The sequence below is a fragment of the Protopterus annectens genome, chromosome 4.part0 (genome assembly GCF_019279795.1).
Source record: "Protopterus annectens isolate FY-2018-M chromosome 4.part0, PAN1.0, whole genome shotgun sequence".
Taxonomy (NCBI): Eukaryota; Metazoa; Chordata; order Ceratodontiformes; family Protopteridae; genus Protopterus; species Protopterus annectens.
In genome coordinates, this window is record NC_056733.1 from 1,098,504,966 (window position 1) to 1,098,526,703 (window position 21,738).

The 21,738-nt window shown below is 39.4% G+C and overlaps 1 protein-coding gene across 1 annotated transcript in view; it reads left to right on the top strand.

The window, feature by feature from the left end:
* LOC122800419 overlaps window positions 1-21,738 on the top strand; it is a 325,449-nt gene that overhangs the window by 139,325 nt on the left and 164,386 nt on the right. Inside the window, exons 6-7 of the mRNA XM_044069866.1 lie at window positions 1,305-1,404; window positions 12,175-14,654. Of these exons, the coding sequence (XP_043925801.1) occupies window positions 1,305-1,404; window positions 12,175-14,654 (2,580 nt within the window). The remainder of the gene's footprint in view (window positions 1-1,304; window positions 1,405-12,174; window positions 14,655-21,738) is intronic.

Here is a 21,738-nt window from a genome sequence, read left to right on the forward strand (position 1 = left end):
GATGTTCTCTCATAAATCCATGGAAGCATTCCGTGGAATTTCTGATACAAATTTGCTCTCTGTAAAGCGGATCTCACTAATGGTACAGATATCCACATCCTCCATCCAGAGAAAAACTCTTATCATTGATTTTTTGTAAAGACACTGAGGCTACAGACATTCAGAAGAACCACCTTCACCACTGATTTTTTTTTTCTATTTTTAATTGTTTAGTATTTAGTTTAGTCAGTTAACTTATTTCTAATTATTCCTGGACTTAGTTGTACTCCCTGAGGAGAGAGGTGAAGCACAGTGACAGTAAGCAACTTGTCAAGCTACACATCTCACTCCAGACTGAAAGTTATTGAATCACATGTCTGTGACACCATCTCCTTAACTACTGATTGAATAACATGAATTTGCCTTGCTATGTAGGAGTCATATGAGGCGATGGAAGGCTTTTACTAAGCTGGTGTGTTTTCACATGCCTCTTAAGATTCTTGATAATTCTTTCAGGTAATATTGCAGGTCTAAGAGGATGAACTTTCTTTGAATGTTTCATCATGAACAATGACCACCTTATAATTATACTTAATGCAGCCCCAAGCAGTTATTACACTGTCACGTGCTCCTTGCAAAGTTTGGGGAGGCATATGTCTGTTTTATGAATTATGAGCTAACCAGTTATATGGAATTTATTGTTATTTCCAGGTTGCACTTTTTCCCTTATGGAGTTGGTTAGGTAGGCTAAGCATATTATGTTTTGTGAACTTTGCCGTCTAGTCCTCTGTCTTTCCTACTGTCTTGTTTGTTCTTCATTGCCCCAATACATAGATCAATTTCATAGCACCCCCCCATTCCTTACTTGCAGCCCCTGTTCTCCACCTTTCCTTATCTGCACTTATGTAACTGATGTGCTTGCAACAGAATGTTCTAATTTTCATATCAGCTTTAGTAGTTGCTACACTGTTTCTTTTCCACTGATAACCACTGCCCTGTTCTCCAATCCCTGATTAAGCAACAGCAGTTTAGCACCAGGCCAATCAATGTGTGATTTCCCTGGAGTGCATTATCAGCCATAACATCCAGTCAGAATTGTAGATTTCAGTTTCACTTTGCTGACATCACATATATGTCATTCTGATTGCACAGGGAAGTGCGAGCCTGGAAGCACACAGTGGCTTGTAATGCTGAAGCACTAACTGAGTGCAATGTCAGAGCTCCAGCCCTTGGGCTACCGGTGAACTCAAAGTAATTCAGGAGCATCTGTCAGAAATATGCATTACCATGATAAAGCTTAATAACTATTTTTTGGTATTTTCCAGATTGCAGATTTACTTTCCCTAGAATCAAATGTGTTTATGAATGAGCAGTTGTGGTATTATATTACAAAAATTTCCCATTTGTTTTATATCAGCAATACAAGTAAGAACTGGTCATGGTGTAAAAAGCATCAGCTATAGTTGGAATCATACCGACGGTGCTTTCTGTGCTGTAATCTTCCAGAAAAGATTTATTCTATAATAAAAATTAAAAATTAAACTAAGGAAAAACTGAGAAAATGTTTTTCTGTAGTGTTTTTCTGCCTTTCTGTACAGTAATTTAACGGTTTTGTGATTGAATAACTCTTTCTTTTGTGCAAAGGGTTATCACATAATTTTGCTTCATAGATGAGCATTTACAACAGCTTTGGAGTGTTTCCTAATTAATCAGATTTGCCTGAAGGTAATAATTTTACATATATTATATTATGTTATGTTATATCATATTATATCATATTATATTATATTATATTATATTAGCATAAAATCTTATGAAAACAGTAACATTATCTATTCTGTCCTTATGAGTACCTTAATATTCTAGCTCCTTTCCAACCGTAATCCTTTTTCCCCTGCTGCTTCATACTGTCCGAAATTTGTCTCTTGATTACCTGTCCATGATCATCATCAGCAGCAGCAGCCCCCGTGTTTCCCAATTTTTCTACATGGGGTCAGAGTATCATGTTAACTGTTGCCATCTTTCTTGATTCAGTGCCACACTCCTGCCTTCTTCGACACTCATGCCTGACTGCTGCAGATCTTCTCTTACACAATCTATACACCTGTTTGCTGGATGCCCTCGTTTCCCCATCTTCCTGTCTGTCCCAAATCTTCTTCACTAGATTGTCTTGTGCTTTTCTGCACATGTCTGGACCATCACAGTCTGTTTTCATTGATCTTTTCTGCAATTGGAGCTACTCTGGCTTCTGCTCTTATGTCTTCATTTCTTCATATGTCCCATAGTTTGCATCCTACCAAACTCCTTAGGCACTTCATTTCCATCACTTCTAGCTTCCTCATCTGCTCTGCTTTTACTGGCCAGGTTTCTGTACCGTATAGTAGTACTGTTCACACCACTGTCTTGTACACCTTACTTTTCAGCTTCTTTGGCATTCTTCTGTCATAGGCTAAACCTGAGACTCTATGCCAGTTGGCTGCAGCCCCTCTGATTCTAGCATTTTTCTCTACATTCAGGCAATCCTTCTCCTCAGTCACTCCTCCCAAATACTTGAAACTATTAGCCTGTTCCACTATCTTCCCTTCTATCTCAATTCTCAGCTTCTTCTGATTTTCCCAATTTGCTACCATTACCACTGTGTTATATGTGCTCAGTTTCATCCCATGTACCTTCAATTTTGCATTCCATTCCCCTATCCTTTGCTGAAGTTCTTGCTCAGAGTCTGCCTATAATGCCACTTCTTATGCACACAGCAACTTTGTTGGTCTGTCCCCTCCTACCTGTTTGCTAATATAGTCTGTCACTAGTATGAACAGCAGTCTACTCAGAGCTGAAGCCTGGTGCATGCCCACTCACACTGGGAACCCCCTCTGTGAGACCAATGTTCATACCTGTGTCATTGGGTCCTTGTACACATCCTACACTAATTTTACCACGGTTTCTCCATCAGCCACTCCAGAAATCCATTTCTTGAGTCCACAACCCTTTCTTTGAAAAAGTAATTTTGGAGAACCAGGAAGCAGTCAGTCTGTAGAATCTGCTAACTGTTTTCCATCCTTCCTATTCAGAATAAGACCCTTCAATTCTCTCTGAGATGATCTTATGTGCCAGTATTAGGTCTTCATGTCTGTTCTGTTTTTTCTGAGAAGATTTAAGCTTATCCACCGTCTGGTCATATTTATTACCTCTATGCCATGGATCTTCCTGGTAGCTTTCCTCTGAATTCTTTCTAGCAGCCTAATATCCTTTTCTTTATATAATATTCAAAACCACACTCGGTACTCAAGGGGTGGTGTGCCTATGACCTTGTAGCGTTACAACATTTTCTCTATGATTCTGGATATATCCTCCTGAGGATACACCCCCAACAGCTGACTGCTGCGACCACTGCACTCTCACATTGCTCCTAGTGATCAAGTCCAGATGTGGTCAACACCTTCAGATTTTTTCCTGCTCTGATTCCATCTGATGCTTCATACCAGGGTTGATGTGACCTAAATAATGGTACTTTGCAGTCTTCTGCATAGACTTTCTTAGTGACATCCTTTCTGCCTATTTTCTCAGCTTTTCTAAACCCTTTACTAGACTTCTCTGTTATCCTCCACTGCTGTACTAACATCAGCAAAGAGGTTGAGCTTGCTCTCTCTTTTCTCAGGTTTATTTAAGGCAAACACACTTTAGACAACTTAACCCAAAACAACCCCCTGTGGTACTTCACTATTCACTTCCCAGTTCCATACGTCATGCTTCTTATCAAACCTTCCGTGTCCTAACTTGCAGCCATGCAGCCATCTAGCTTCTCATTCTTGGTCAATCTCCCAACCTGCCTTAGTTTTCCTGTCATCCTCCTGCCCTGTCCCCACACCTCCAGTTTTCCTATCATCCTCCTGCCCTGTCCCCAACACCTCCAATTTTCCTGTTAGCCTCCTGAGTGGGTCACATGTAAAGGTTTTGTTGAAGTCCAGGTTGATTACATTAACCATTGCTCACCTGTTAAGTTCACCTGTATTACAGTCATAAAACTGGATCAAGTTTGACTGACAGCTCATATTGATTCTTGTCCTGGAGATTGCTGTCCTTCAGCAACCTGTCCATCACAATATTATCCATGACTTTTACTGCTAACCTGCATTTAGTTCCTTAGATTTTTTTTAGTCGTTCCCCTTTTACACCACCATCCCAATTGATGTCTTCCAGTTCTATGACACCACTGCACTAGCTTGTGATCTGTTAAAGATCTCCATTGGGGGGGTCTACAAACACTTTGTCCAGATTTCTCCGAGGTCTGGGAGATAATGAGTGAATACCCATCTAGTCTTTGTGTTTTATCCATCCGAAGGAAAAGCAGATTCCTGCGAACCTCCTTTTCCTTTCTCCTGGTGTTTAACTGCTTCCCACATTCTGCCTCCCCCCAGCATGTCACATTCCACTTGTTTTCTTTGACAAGACTGAAATGTCTTCATTCAGTACTTTTTTTTACGTTATTTTCAAACCAAAGTATTTCAAAGTGAACTAGGTAAGCATTTCTGATGTAGAAACTAACACTATTTGTACAATTTGTTAAGTATATGAAGTTTGTAAACTCTACATGAGGGTGTGATTTAATGCATAACCACATTTTAGGTAATGTGATTTTTGTCATTCTGTTGTGATTTTTGAATGCCTTGCTGTGATTTTGGAGACTGTCAGATTAATAGGAATAGATGAACGTTTGACTTGCCTGCCCTTTACCTCCTGCCACAAATATCTCCCATTCCACCCCCCCCCCCACTTTCCTTTCCTCTCCATACACATCAGTCATATACCTTCACCCTGTCTGCTACATGGTGCTTCTTCAGCAAAACTGGCAAATGCCTTACTATATACATCAGTGAGACACCACCATTATGCTCGCCGCCCTAATCTTCTGTAAAAAAAAAAAAAAACCTATTCTCCCTATCCACTCTTCCAATGTTTCTTTTGCCTTCCTTGCACCCTCCCATAAGTGTCTTTTTTTTCTCTTTTCATGTAACATGGAGAAACTTCTGTAGTCCTCAATGAGTTTGCTCCCCCACCTCACCCACCCCCAGTTGGTAGTGCCTGGGACCTCCCCTACTCCTTCAACACCAGGGCTATGGCCAAATTTTCTTCATCTAAGTTTTACTTTGGCTTCCCAAACTTCCCACAAACATTTCTAGCACCATCAGGAACTGTTTCACTATGTCTAATAACAACATGCGATAGTCATAACATAGGTGAAACCTTGACCTAGTCTCTCCTACTTGTCTAACTTCATCTGTCTAGCTGAGACTTCCTTCACCATTGTAAATGGCAGAGGTGACAGTTGGATTCCTTGCCTTGTACCCCTTTTCACTGCACCCCTGCCCTACAGTCTGCCATTCACTCCACCTGCAGTCCTGCAGAATCCTATAATGAATTCCAGTTTTACTGCTGTGGTATGTCTACTTCCTGAATTGTTGCTGTCTAGCATATCTGTCTGCAGAAGCAAATGCCTTCTTAATAGTACAAACTACTGTCCTACTCACCCTACATTGCATTTTCAAAGCTAAGTTCAAAAACCTTTGCAATGCTCCTCGGTGTTCCACTGGTAACTAACCTAAACAAACTCTGTGACTTCTAGCTGCAGTTTGCAGTACTTCCCTCTCCAGCTGTGCTGGCAGTACCCTTGTAAGCATAATCTGGGCCTGTAATTAGGGGATTCTCCAGTCCCTCTTTGCCACATTGCCACTATCGCTACTACTGCTCCTCCTTAATCTCTGGTGGCTTTTTTCCTGTACCTTTAATGTCCCCTAAACATCCCATCAGTTCCCCCCACCCCCTAGTTAACTGGAAAACAAATCAACCTGAATGGTTTTCTTTTCATAAAGTACTTAATCTCATTTCACATGACTTTGCATCTGTATCCATAGCCATGCCTTCTCTCCAAACCTGTGAAAATCCTGGTTCAACCTTGACCTGTTTGCCATCTCCTTCTACTAGAATATCAGCAATTTGGCCTCTATAGGTCTGCTGTCAGCTGCGGTAGTGCAGTGGTTAGCATTGTCACCTCACAGCAAGAGGTTCTTTGGTTCAGTTCTCAGCCGGAGCTCCTTCTGTGCGGAGTCAGCATGTCCTCCCTGCGGTTGAGTGAGTTTTAAAGACATGCAGGTAAGTGTGTGTGTGTGTGTGTGTGTGTGTGTGTGTGTGTGTGTGTGTGTGTGTGTGTGTGTGTGTGTGTGCCTTCTGTGAAGGCTGGATGCCAGGCTGGCAACTCGACACTGTAAAAACTCCACTGTCCATCAATCTGCAGACCAGTGATCCATTGTGGCGACCCCTAATCAGAAAAAACTGAAAGACTTTTTTTTTTAGTTATTCTGACCATTTTTTGATTGCAAAGAAATATTGTATTGTACTGTTGTAGTTTACATTTTATTACAGTGTTGTAAAAAATATAGGAGTTTTCTATGTAGTGATGTCATTCTTAATCCAAAGAAGTAAAGGTTCAGCTAATTATTGTACCTTCGGTACTCATGATTTCAAAAAAGCAACAGCTTTATAGTTTGTACTGTGTAGGATCACAAGAACCTGCACTGCCATAATGCTGTAAAGTGCTAAGTCTTAAATGACTGTACTCGTACAGTACCAAACATATACACAGATTTCTGATGACTTGGTAGAAGTGAAATGTGACCAATAGGCTCTGAGGTGTCAGTGACCTGATCTACATTATTTAAAACAGCTATACCCTAAGCACATTTCCTTTTGCCAGAGTGTACTTTTCTTCCCAGGGAATGAGCCCATACTTTCACATATTAAAAAAAATGCATGACAACAATTTCATCACTTTATCATTTCTGTCATAGTGGCCATCCTCAGTTTATACCTTGTTGGGGCTGAATTTAATTTCATGGTACTTTCTTTAGGATTTTTGTCTCCCTTGCTGTTCCATCATCATCCCAATCACGTGACAACATTTTCTAAAACAAATACACACAGCAAGGTACCTTTGGCTCTTCTTTCTTATTTCACAGCCACTGAGGTTGTAAACTGAGTTATACTTACAAACTCACACCTCTTTGACAACGTGCTGTCATATAAAGTGTCATTCATTTACTTCCTTGATGTAGTAACCCTATTAAGCCTTTTGTTGTTTGCAGGTGAGAAAATCTGATAACCACTTTAACTTCACTAATTAGCTGGGCTTTGCAAGCCAAGTATTATGACACTGGCTAACTGAGGAGGAAGATGGAAGGAAGACAGGACCTGCAACCCACAAAATATTGCTTTTTAAAAGACTGTTTTCTCATTTATTTATTTATTTTTATGTTTCGTGTAAGACCTTCTCACAGATGGAGCAAAATATAGACAGAAAACAAATATGTATGTCACTGTAAAAAAAAGTCAGATTTTTAATGAGGATTTTCAAACTCAATGATACTTCACAACACTTCCATTCTAAACAAATAGGACTATGTTCTGACAGGGCAGCCTAAGATGCTGTTAGCATGTCAGTATTACCCTCATAGTCCATTATTTATTCATTTATTTATTTAAGTTTGATGACCAGGGAAGTCCACTGGGCCATAAAGAGCCCGTTTTCAGTGGAGGCCCAGGGAGAAAAGCTCCAAATATTGCATGTTACATATCACGTGTTACAAAAGAATAACAAAGATTTGTACAGAAAATTAAACCATTTACAGAAATATAATACATTATGCAATAAGCTTTTAGTGAGTTAACGGTTACTAGCCCTTTTAGAGGTTGGATAAACTGAGTATTTGCAGAAAAAGACATTTTTTGTCAAATAAGCTCTTTGTAGGTAAACGTTAAACAAGTAGCTACTAGCCCTTTGCAGGTTAGGTGGACCATTTTGCATGGAGAGAGTACAAGAAGACTGGATTATAGAAAGTCTAGTACATTAGAGAGAGAGAAAATCCGTCCCTCGTAGGGCGAGACTGTTTAAGGTTGAGATGAAGCAATAGAATTGGTACAGAACCAACTGATTGCCAACATCCTGGCAGATAAGGTCAGTATTAACTTTACCCCCCTCTCACCCTCTAAAGGGTCCATATCTATATAGGAAGAATGCAGAGTCCCTGTAATCACATCTATGCAGGTAAAAGCTGCACTCTCTAAAACCAAAAACAAAGCATCCATGGGACCAGACAACATCCCAGGCTGCGTTTTACATGAACTTCAGAATGAACTGGCTCCCCACCTAAGCACCATGTTCAATAATAGTCTCATGTCAGGCTTTGTGCCCACTGAATGGCACACAGCAACAGTTCTCCCACTCCACAAAGGGGGAGCCACCACTGATCCTGGGAACTATTGCCCTATTAGCTTGATGAGCCTGGTCTGCAAGGCCATGGAATGTATCATCATGGAACTCATAAACAAAGACATTGATAACCTCCAAACTCTGGACCCCACCAAGTTCACGTTTGTGAAAGGCAGATCATGCCTTCTGAACCTGATCGACTTTTTTCAGGCAGTCACCAAAGCCGTAGATGAGGGTAAGCTGGTTCACACAACCTATCTTGACCTCACCAAGGCTTTTGACACCATCCCCCATTCTGGAATTATAGCTAAACTCACTAAACTACATATAAATCCCTACATCACAAGATGGGTTGCCAATTGGCTCACTGACAGAACCCACACTGTAAAAGTTGCAGACGCCAAATCTGACTTCAAACCTGTGACAAGTGGAGTACCACAGGGTTCAGTCCTGGGACCTCTCCTGTTTGGTATCTACTTCTGTGAAGTACAGGCTAACACAGAAGACCTCTGACTAACAAAGTTCACAGATGACTGCAAACTAGGAGCCATAGTTGAGTCCCCAAATGATGTGGACATCCTACAAAAGGGCCTCACTGAAACAGATGACTGGTGTCAGAGGCATGGCCTCAAGCTCATTGCCAAAAAGTGCATTGTCATCCCCTTTGGTAAAAACTCTGTACCCATGAACTACCACATAAACGGCAGTCTACTTAATGCCAAATTTCTGATGAGACCTTGGGACCCAGGTGGACAGTAGTCTCTCCTTTGATAATCACATCACCACAGTAGTCAGGAAATCCTTCTATGTGGCACATCTCATCACTAAAGGGTTCTTATCTAGGAAAAAAAGAGGTCATTGTTCCCCTCTACTCGGCACTCAGACCCATTATAGAGTACAATGCCCCTTTTGGAATGTACCTCACAAGACATCTGCAGCAGCTGGAAAGGCCACAGAAGTACCTCACAAAGAGGATTACTGGCCTCAAACAGATGCCGTGACTGTCTTAAAAAACTCCAACGTTACTCTGTAGCATATTTCCTACTCTGAGGAGATCTCTGCCTAACATATAAAGCTATGTTAAATCCAGAGCTGTTGGACATGCTACACCTAAGTAAATCCCAATTCCTACAAACTACATGCTTTATGGACCTAAGCCTTGTCACCACAATAAACAGGACATGCTGGAGGGATAGTGTCCTGTCCCAGAGACTTCCTATACTCTGGAAAAAGCTGCCCATCTGTGTCAAGCAAAGTTCCTCATTAGCACTCTTCAAGAAAAATCTTGATGAGTGGATGGGAAATAGGAAATACACCTCGGGGATCACTTCTATGGCTCTGCTCGACAGGGGCACAAGAAATTAACTTTCTTGGGTGGCATAAGCCAGGGAACCTTGTTGGCTAGGCTTACTAAGGTCCTTGGGCCGATAGCCTAGTACCTACCTATGAACCTATGGTGGATGGTAATGATTTCAGTGCAAGGTAGAAAGGGATGGGGTGGAGAGGGGTTTATGTTGGAGAGTGATACGGGCATTCCCATTTGGCTGATAGATGAGAGAATAGCTGAGATTTGAAATTGGTATGGTTTAGAAGTTGCGAAGGTGGTGGGGGGGGGTTCCACTGCTTGGCTAAGGAGTAGGAAGTAGTAGGTGGCCAGGAGATCGTGCTGGTTTGTGGACCTGAAAGAGATTTTGGTTTGTGGATCTGAGTTGGTGGTTGGATATATAGGGTTTTAAGGATGTAGTGAGAAATGGGCAGTTTGTGGGTTTAAAGATGAGCTTGTGGACAATGGTAAGTTGTAGGTAACTGAGGTAATTGGGGAGTTCAAGCCAATTATAACCAAGAAGTAGCTTTCAAAGAAAACTAGATCATGTTTAAGGATGGTGCAGTGGTGAGCACTGTCAACTTAGAGCAAAAGGTTGTCTGGTTTGATTCTCAGCTGGGGTGCCCTCTGTGCAGTGTCTGTATGTCCTCCCTGTGGTGCTCTGGTTTCCTCCCACATTCTAAAGATGTGTGTCTGGAGCATTTCTCCCTGGGCCTCCACTGAAAATGGGCTCTTTCCTGGTAAACAAATGTTAAATAAGTAAAAATAAAATAAATCAAATGTCAGCAAGTCAGCCCCTGTGATGGCATTAAAAGCTAGAGTAAAATTAAGAATATGTTTTTATTGTGCTTCTGTCAGGTTTAGACTGGGTAGAACTTTATGGCACAATAAATGATATACATGCACACACAAACACATATGTATATGTTCACACATTTAAACATCTGGGTATTCTATTAGAGTACTGTTCATAAAAGACCGATTTCAGTCTTAGTCCATGAAAAAAGTAGCAAAAAATGAACAAAATCCCAGTGACAAGCTGAAGTAAAAGCGAAAGCGCTCACCTTTTTACCTGCTATTTTTTGGTTTTATTAAAGGACTTTACTTCAGCCTTATCACTGGGATTTTGCTCATTTTTTGCTTTGTTCTGTTGTTTGTGAAGGCTTCCCAGTCAAGCTCGGAGGTTTGTTTTTACTTTCTTAGTCCAGGAAAGCCTTAAAGTTTGATAATTGCAGAGAGAGAGCTATTACAAGAAGTAAAGTGTATATGATTATACAATTGCTGAGAATATCCAGAAATTGTAATCAGTAATGGAGATTAACACACACACACACACACACACACACACACACACACACACACACACACACACAATTTTTATAGAGTCATAGAAACAAGTGAGCAAATTTATAAAATATGCATTGCATTGTTAGACACAGTTTATACAAATTAATATATATCTTAATAGGGTGTTATATAGATGGCTGAGATTGCTTACAGTACAGACCTACAGTTTGAGTACCCAAGGACTTTTAAGTACTGAAGGGTTTAAGGAGGAGATGCAGGGAAGATATCAGTAAGAAATGTGTGCATCTGTTTCTGTTGATGTAGGTCCTTTAAGGAGTATATATATATTAAGTCGCACATTCCAAGGCAGTAAGGTGGTAACTAATAAACTCTGGACAGCCTTTAAAGATTGGGGTGCATACTATAAGAAACGAGATGTTTTGGTAACAGCTAAAGCAAGTAAATGTCATTCCAGAACTCTACAGCTATTTCCATGCTCCACACGATTTTAGCAGATTACTGTGGTCTGTAGTAAATATTATGGTTAAAGCTGTATTATAAGTAGTCTTAAAAGAATGTAAAAGACGACACTAAATGGTTCAAGCACTTGCATGCACAGAATATTCCATAGCATACCTTTCAACACTCCCTGATTTTCAATGGCATCCCTGATTTTGGCTCAGATTTTAAGTCTGTGTCACTTAATCCCTTACAGAAAAGGTGACAAATTACACACAATAAATTCTTTTATTGCAGAAAATGTATATTGATTCATATTTTCTTATTCTATCAATGTCTCAGTGTAATACTACTAATAATTAAAAAGTGTTCCTAGTTATTTCTGTATTTGTCTGTGATTCTGTTGAAATTTGGTTACGATTAATTGAGATCTTTGCTCTGCAGCATATGGACAAATAGTGGTGTTTGTCAATTATTCTGGATATTTCAGGGCTGCAGTATTAAAACGCGTATTCCAACAGGTAGCTGAAACTGAACCTTGTGTGTCGTTCATATGAAGTTCCCAGGAAACAAAAAGTGGCAGTTTCATTGGCTGAAGAGGTGTGGCGCCGTCTGCCAATAACAAGCTGAAATCCACATCGTGATCGATTGGCTCGTCATTCCGAAAAAATATACCTTTTCATATATATATATATATAATCTATCTATCTATATATAGATATATATACATGCACACTGTCTTATTTTGGCAACGACGTATATTTGCAGGCAATTATTTTCACGTTTTCAGAACAATTCTGTTTATTTTTAAATTGCAATATTTATTTCAACGCGGTGTCTGCGGACTCGTAAAGCATAATAACAGGTAACGCAATGGAGTATAGTGGGTCGAGGTTATCTAAGGGGATGCAAATGCTGTCTTTGTGTTTCACGTTGTGTCTTTTGGACATAGCGTGTGCTCAAATACAATATACTATATCCGAGGAAGTAAGTCGGGATTCAGTGGTTGGAAATGTCGCCAAAGATCTGCATTTGCAGCTGCCGAGTATTACTGGACGGAACGTGAGGGTCGTTTCTAAATCCAGTAAGCAGTATTTCAAACTGGATTCCAAAGACGGGACCCTGGTTGTGGACGATAAAATAGACAGAGAAGAGCTATGTGGCCAGATCGCTACTTGTGTCCTGCCACTCCAGCTGATACTTGAAAATCCTTTGGAAATACATAGTGTCCAAGTGGAGATAATGGATGTAAATGACAATTCTCCCGCATTTCCTGCTGAAAATGTCACTTTAAAAATACCAGAAGGTGTTAACGTAGGGACATATTTTGGATTAGATTTTGCAATAGATGCTGATGTTGGCTCGAATTCGTTGTCCACCTACCGTCTTAGTACAAACGATTATTTCATTCTGAGGGTAAAATCCCGTTATGATGGCGCCAAAGTGCCGGAGATCGTACTGCAAAAGGCTCTGGACAGGGAACAGCAAGCGATGCATAATTTGGTATTAACAGCGATCGATGGCGGGCAGCCTGTGTTATCAGGTACAGTGAATATTACAATTAAGGTTCTTGACATAAATGACAACAGTCCCAGGTTTAATCAGTCGTTTTACCGCGTTGCAATTCCTGAAAACTCGCCTATAGGGACAGTTGTGATCCACCTTAAAGCCACTGATCCTGATGAAGGTGCAAATGGGGAAGTAGAGTATTCATTCAAAAGGAGTCATGCGTCCAGCAAAGTCAATCAGGCGTTCGGCATAGACCATCTGACAGGGGAAATCAAAACTAATGAGGTGTTAGATTTTGAGGAATCCAAATCATATACTATTGAAGTCAGGGCAACAGACCGTGGTTTACACCCAGCAGAAGACTACTGCACAGTTCAGGTGGATCTCATTGACGTAAATGATAATTCTCCTGAAGTGATTATAAACTCCTGGAGTAACCGGATCCAAGAAGATGCTCTCCCGGGAACAGTTGTTGGTTTAATTAGCGTTCGGGATAGAGATTTTGGAGAAAATGGACGGGTCTATCTTCAGATCCCTCCAGACATTCCATTCAAGCTCTTACAGTCATTTGAGGATCATTACTCGTTGGTAACAAAAGAGTTACTGGATCGTGAGATATTACCTTACTATAACATCACGCTTATTGCAGTTGATTCGGGATCCCCCTCCTTATCCACAAAACGGCAGCTATTTATTGAAATTGCTGATGTGAATGACAACCCACCTCGTTTTCCTCACTTTTTCTATACTGCCCACATAATGGAAAACAGTCCTGCAGGAACGTTTGTTTGTTCCATGATGGCTTCTGACCCTGACGAGGGTAAGAATGCAAAGCTTTCATATTCCATCTGGGAACAAAAAGCTGAGAACATTCCTCTTTTTTCGTATTTTTACATAAATCCCGAAAATGGCACAATGTACACTGCCCGTACTTTCGACTACGAGGAAACGCAAAGTTTCCAAGTACAAATTCAGGTTGAAGATGCTGGTAAGCCACCGTTAAGGAACAATGTGACAGTTTATATATTTATCCTTGACCAAAATGATAATGCTCCCAAAATTATTTATCCTAAGGCTATACAAGGTTCTGTGATTCAACAATCTGTTCCCCGCTCAGCACACTTGGGTTATTTAGTGACCAAGATTGTAGGTGTTGATGAAGACAGTGGGTATAATGCATGGCTGTCCTACAGACTGCAACAACCTCAAGACACAGAAGTGTTTATTATATCTCTATATTCTGGTGAAATTCGTACAGCAAAGAACCTGCAGGATTTAAATGAGCTCACACACAAGGTTTTAGTTGAAGTGTCAGACAAAGGAAATCCAGCTCTCTCCTCCTCTGTTACAATCCTGTTGAATTTAGAAGATAGCACAACTGAAGGGGTTTCAAACCCCATGGATAATCGTGTTCCATCTTCTGGTATTTCAGATGTAACTTTCTATCTAATAATCTCATTAGCAGCAGTTTCACTGTTTTGGCTTTTAATATTTATAGTTCTTGCTATTAATTGCCTAAGAAACAGAAAACATGGCACTTCTTCCTTTACAGCTGCATGTTGTACCTGTTGGGAGCAGAATTTGGCCCCTGGGTACCCATATAACTATCCAACAGGAAGCTTCCGGATACAGTTGAATTCTGATGGCCCTTTGAAATATGTAGAAGTTGTACCAAGCCGACTGATCTCGCCAGCAGAAAACTCCAGACCAGGTGTTACTCCATTGCTGGATGGGGAGGATTTTGTGCATATGATACCTTTACTAGGACCAGATCCCAGGACCAGAATAGTTGCTACATCTTTATCTACAAACTGTCCTATGGATCCCTGCAATACTGTAAGAAGTTTTGAGATGCATTGAAAATATATTTGCTGTCTCTGACATTGTAATTTACTAGAATGTTTAGCCATAATGCCAAGGGTTCCAGAGTCAGGACTGCTCCAAATTAGTTTTTGAGTCAGTATTGTTCTAAGTTAAGGTACCTAATGTGTTCTGGCATTATGAGCACATAATGCATTTTCAGGCTTGTAGAGGTAGGTTGACCAATTTGTTGCCCGGTGGTGAATACTTAATAAACTTTGTCTAATTGTAAAGGGGCATGTTATCTTGGTTATGTTGCTTCTGTTATGTTTTTGACAAACAGCTACACAATTTCTTATAAAAATTGCTGCACAATTTCCATAAATGCATCAGTTAGCATCCATAAATTAATGTCTTATTAGTGCAGTGTTAATCACGAGATGACCTTAATTCAGGTTCATAATGCTGACATTTCTCCACTGGGTGCTATCCAAAGACTAAGGCCGTGTTCTTAGCCCCAGAAAAGCCAAGTGCTACACCAGATTTCCCCTAACTTCACTTAACCATCATTTCAGACCCTTAGCGATCTGTCTGTAGTTGTTGACACAATGAGGTTGTCACCTCTTGGACAGTTTGAACAGTGCAAGACACAAGGTAACAAAGTCAAGGCAGGCATAATGTCAAAGCTTCGATTTCTGAGCCATGGCAAATTAAGCCACGTGTTCTCATGCACAACTGGTCTTACAGGACAAAAGTGCAGTAATTTGCAAATGTACTGAGACTCCCATAACAATATATTATTGACAGACAATTCTGTCAATTAATGGAAACTCAAAATATTTTTATAGGCAAATGCTTTGCCACACTTTAACATCAATATACCTGAATCTTAATTTCTCTCTTCTGTCAGTATTTTAATGCTTGGTATTAGACTAAGTAGGTTACCTTGTGTCAGTCTGAATGGTGTAAAAAATAAGGCAATGAGAAAAACATTAAATAAAACTGACGACTGCCATATTCTATGTCTCAATTTGCATACATGTAAATGCTTGCACACTAGATCCTCTGCCAGTGTCACACAATATTAAATGTGCACATCCAGCTGTTGCCTTACAAAAATTACAAGTTAGCTGGAATGAAAAGCTACGCATTCAGGTGTGTGTTCAAAAGTGACAGAAGAGGTCAGCAGTTACAGTTGAATCATAAGGTTAGTGGGTATTTCACAAGAACTACTGTGTGATCAGCAGACAGGGAAATGTTGTGTATGTCTTGTTTTATAAGAATGCAAACTGGTATGATACATATTTTGTTTTTCTTTACTGAATATCCTTATTTTTCAGCTACCTCATGATATGTCATATGCAGTATTTATACTGTTAGGTACAAAGTCCACATAATACTACTTTGTGTGTATGTGTATATAAATTGGTTTACACATCTGGTTGTGTTATCAGGTATCAGTTTCTGGTTTTCTGAAGGATCATTTCTGAAATCAAATTGAAAAATGGAAAAAAAATCTCTCTCTCTCTGTATGTATGTATGTATGTATATATATATATATATATATATATATATATATATATATATTTTTTGGCAGAGTCAAGCCCCCGCTGTTCTCTCTAAATCATATGTACCTGCAAAAGTGCAGCATCAGCTCACACAGTGCAACACATTGTATGTGAATGAACTGTAACAGTAATATTTTTAAAACAAATAATGACAGTCAGTAAATTATCAATGATACATGAGTATCCTGTATGTATTTGTGTATATAAATATGTGTATATGTACACCTGTACTGTGTGTGTGTGTATATATATATATATATATATATATATATATGTGTGTATATATATATATATATATATATATATATGTATATATATATATATATATATATATATATATATATATATATATATATACATACATGCACACACACACACACACACACATATATGTAATACGCACACAGATATATATTGGGCGTTGCAGTGGTGGAGCGCTTAGCATTCTCACCTCACAGCAAGGGTTCTCAGGCTTGATTCTCTGCTGGGTGTCTGCATGGAGTCTGCATGTCATCCTTGCATTCGTGTGGTTTCCTCTGGGTCCTCTGGTTTCTTCCCACTTTCCAGGGGTGTTTCTGCTCGGGCCTCTCCTGAGAATGGGCACTGTTAAATAAATAAAATAAAAAAAGATATATATCTATATATGTATATATGTATATCTATATATCTATATTATATATATTGTCTATATATATATATATATATATATATATATATATATATATATATAGATATATATATATATATATGCATGTGTATATATATGTGTGTGTGTGTGTGTGTGTGTGTACATGGTTGTATTGTTTATGATCAAAATAATGTCAAATTGAAAACACTGACAAAAAAGTTTGAACCTACACAGTACCAAAAACAAAAATTATACAACGACCTCCCATTAATATTCCAAAACGTGCATGCTGATTGGTCAGCATGCACATTGTTAATCAGACTTATACTAATGGAAAAAGGTCCAGTTGCCCAGAATTTTTCCATTAATATGTCTTTTTTTTTTTTTTTTGTTACAGCAATAGAGAAAGCAAGATCTCCATTGCTTTTTAGAAAGTGTCTCGCTATGTTAAGGGAGTTTAACATAGTGAGACAGCTTTAAAAAAAAAAAGCAATGGAGAAAGGAAGATCTCCGTTGCGTTTTTAAAAGCTGTCCCACTATATTAAACTCCTTTAACATAGCGAGACACTTTCTAAAAAGCAACGGAGATCTTACTTTCTCCGTTGCTTCTACACACAATTCTGATGTACTGCGTAAGCATACGCATGCGCAGTACATCAGAACTGCCGCAGAATACCAGTCAGCTGCGGAAGGACAACACGGAGGCATTATACAATGCCATTATTTAAAAAAAGTAAGTATTTTTTTCTTAAATAATGTCATTGTATAATAGAAATAACCCACTTCTGGGTGTGGGTAATGCTGGATTTACCCACACTTGTCTTTGTTTGGCCACATGAGCCTCTCCCTCATGACCAAACAACACCAACTGGGGTTAATCCAGCATTACCCACACCCAGGCATGAGTTATTGCTTAAATATTGAATGAAATAATATCAAGAATGGAAAACTATTTCTTCTCCCGATATTAACAATAAACCCTCTCCATAACAGTAGCCTCACATTCATCTTAATAATGGCAGTGTTAAAGGAAAGTTTTTATGAAGGTAAGGTGTGAGGTTAGAGTTTAGAGAAGGGACGGTGTTAGGATTAGGGTTAGTACCCATTGCTAAAGTTGGCAAAGTGGTTCTGCTCGCTCCTGCACCACCTTTGTAATGGCTGCTAACCCTAACTGTAATCCTGCCCCCTCCCTCAACCCTAACCCTATGTCTTACCTTCATAAAAGCCTTCCTGTAACACTGCCACTACACAAGACACATGAATGTTGACAAATGCTCCCAAACAACACTGTCTGTCCCATAGCCTGACCCTTACCCTAAAGTACACAAACATGCATTTATACTTCACTCATCTCCAACTCTAACCCTTACTCATATACGTACACACAATCTCACTCCTCCAGCCCCACTTACCTGTCTCAACATTACATACTGTCATAATTTCTACTGCTCTGTTGTCTGTTCCATTGACATTAAACTACATTCCCTGCATTTATCGAAGAAACAGCATCGACAAAATGCAGGGGACCCATGAGCATATGTGTATATATCAAAGTAAACAATATCACCCCCCCTATATATATCTAACTCCAGGGTCACACTACAGTGGGGAGGGGGGCATATTCCATTTTCTCTAATAATATTGTCTGAGCATATGTGTATATGTATGTATGTATGTATGTATATATATATATATATATATATATGAGTCCCTATCAGATTACTGAAATTTCAAAACTTCGAACATTATATGGCCAAGACTATATGTTCAAAGTTTTGAAACTTCAAAGGTTTTGAATGGAGATCAATGTACAGCATGGAGTGGGAAATTTACCGCTTTCCTAACTGTAGTGCAATCTCATAGTTGGTATATTTAATTAGCAGGGGGTATGGGGGTGCAGGCTTGCCCTTGTGCAAAAATGTAAAAAAAAGTTTTGTTCTTATTTTTTTTTTATTTTAGTTTTGAAGTTTCAAAACTTCGATCATATGGTCTCAGACGTATGACGTTCGAAGTTTTGAAACTTCGATAATCCGATACGGACCCATATGTATGTATGTGTATGTTTATTTATATACACATATATATATATATATATATATATGTGTGTGTGTGTGTCTGTGTGTGTTCAGATTGGCTAGCATGGGTGTGGAAGATATGGTCAGTGCAAACCTAAAATAATTCTACCTGTAAAATAATTACATTAAAAAAAAGTCATTTTAATAAGTGCAGTCATTCATTTTCTGTCTGTGTGAAAAATAGATACCCCCCCCCACACACACACACACACACACACACACACAAACACACATTCTAATTCACAGCACCTTGAGTTTGAGGTAACATCTGCCCAGTGCATGCCCCATTATCTGTGTGTATGTAGAACCATACTGCTGAAGTCTTGTAAACAGTGATGGACAATGCTACTATAATTACTTCTGTTTCCTATGATATCCTAGAAGGAACTCACCTCAGAAAATGTTCCCATTTTTCCAGTTTTATTGTTACCCTGTCTAGCATTAAAATGAACAGAGTGGAAAGCTGGGTGTGGATACCGTGAAATAAGATTTGTAATTATTGACATGTAAGTGTCAAAGAAAGGTCAAGTCATGCTATTCCACAAACAAAAAATCCTGGAACACAGAAGTGATGAGATACCTTTTTTGGACCAATAACTTGGTTGATCCAACAAAAGGTATCACATCATCACTGCATTCCATTGATTACAGATAAATGGAGAGCCTGTGCCAGCAAAAACTGAACACTCAGAACAGTTGTCAAGAAAATCAGTTTCTTTGTCTGCTCTGAGTTAGCTTGTTATCACAAAAGATTTAAATGCTTCATCATTGCTCATTCAAGGTATGGTTCATAGGTTCGTAAGTTGCTAGTAAGTGATAGATCATAGATCAGGTAAACCTTTAGTACACTCGTCTAGTTACCCTCCTATCCATAATGGATGGGGGATCAAGGTCTGGGGTAAATTTGCAGTTTCTCATCCAGTCATCTAAGTTATATTTCAAGAATGTGCTTTGGCTTACAGAAATTGGGAATTGTTCCAAAGCTGACGACTTCTTTGGGAGAGGTATCTGTCTTGCCAACAAGTCCTCTTTATGTTGCAGTATAGATTTATGATCCCTTGATCATATATTCGTATTTCATCCAGTTTTGTGGATGTGTTGGAGATCAAGCAGGACAGGGTTGTTTGCATCTTTGCAAGGCAGTTGTAGGTGTCTGTAGGAGACAGAGACGGGAGAGAGCTTTTAGGCATTCTAGAAAACTTAGGGAGCTCCTACCCCAGATTGGTTTAGTAAGAAACTGTGTTTGGACAGGTACATACTGAAAGGTGTGTTGTATTCTAGTATGGGCCTGGTGAGGGGTGAGCAGGGGAGAATGATGACCTTTATTTGACCAAGAGAAAATGCCCTTATTAATTAGCTGAGTGAGGTAAAAGCCCCTCTTAATAACAGAGGATATGTGGTGGTGAAAGGTGAGTTCATTATCCATAAAGGTTCCAAGGTCCCTTTTAACAATGTCTATTTTAAGATCTGGATTATTTATGTGGTAGTTATGCAAGAGTTCCTATTTCTCAAGTTGCATAATGCTACGTTTGTTGGCATTCAACTTTAGACTGTGATCCTGACCCAACATGTTTGTCCAAGTTATTCCCTCTTGGTGGATCTGGGTGTCTTCTTAGGTGATAATGAAGGTCCCAACCTTAAAATAGGCTATGGATGTGGTTAAGCAAAGACCTTTCATGCCAAATTTGAAATAACAGAAGTAGATGCCAAATAGAAGTGGCCCCAAAATAGATCATTAGGGTACCTGACTAGTAGCAAGTCTGTTAAAGGATAATATTAAAGTAATGCTAATAGTGGTGTCTAGCAGTGAGCCAGCTTGGCAGTTAATCAGATTACCAAGAGATTTATATTATGATTAACAAGTTTTTAGTTAAGTCTGTTAGGCATCATTTACCTTTTACAGAGGCAGATTGGTTAAGGTCTGGGGACTGTAAGCATGGATGATAGGCATTCTCATCCTGGGGATGGGTAGGGCGTGTCTTCCTAAATGATCTCTGCTGGAGGGCAGAGATGGAGTTGAAAGGGTAAGGTTGAGTGCAGGGATGGTGTTGGCAGGCCACCTTGGCTGGGAATGGTAATCCTTGCCAGACACATGCAATGGAACGTGATGTGAAGTGGTGGAAGGAGAACAGGCAATACCTACAATGATGTTGGTGTCCACATCAGCACCGAGGGGGAGGCAATTAAGCCATTCATACAAAAAGTGCTTAGAGAATTGTGCCTCCAGGCAACTAAAACCGTAGGGGGTGTGAGGGAAAACTCCCTACCCCAAGGGAGTGAATGCACTTGAGTCGGATAGGAGAGGACTTGAAGAACAGCAATGGAGATGGAGAAAGTAGTACCTAAAAATGACCACAGCACAAGAGAGTGTTTTAAATCGGTGCTGGAATACCATATTGTATAAAATAAATAGACAAACAGTACTTCCAAGATGCTGTGGGAATGTTGTTCAACTCAAATCCAGTAGGACAGTTGAAGACAGGTTAATCATGGCACAGCTCACCACAAAAGACAGAGCAAATAAAAAGAACAAATCTGTGTATCTGATTTGTGAGAAACGTAATTCTAGATAATTTTTCAGTAAATTATATAGGTAGCCTTCAACATCACTCCTATATTAATCCATTATTTGTGTATAAGGAATATATGGGACCCATTGTGTGCTATGTGTTTGGGGAATTGAGAAGAGGAGACACAAAGGGATAAAAAGAGGGGTAGGAACTAAAATGAGTTTCCACTATGATTTATGGTTTGGATTGCAGGGTAATGTTTATTTTTTGTTTCTCTTTCACTTAAATTTAGATAGTAATGTCAAATGATTAGAAGGTGGTAGTAGATGAGACTTAGGG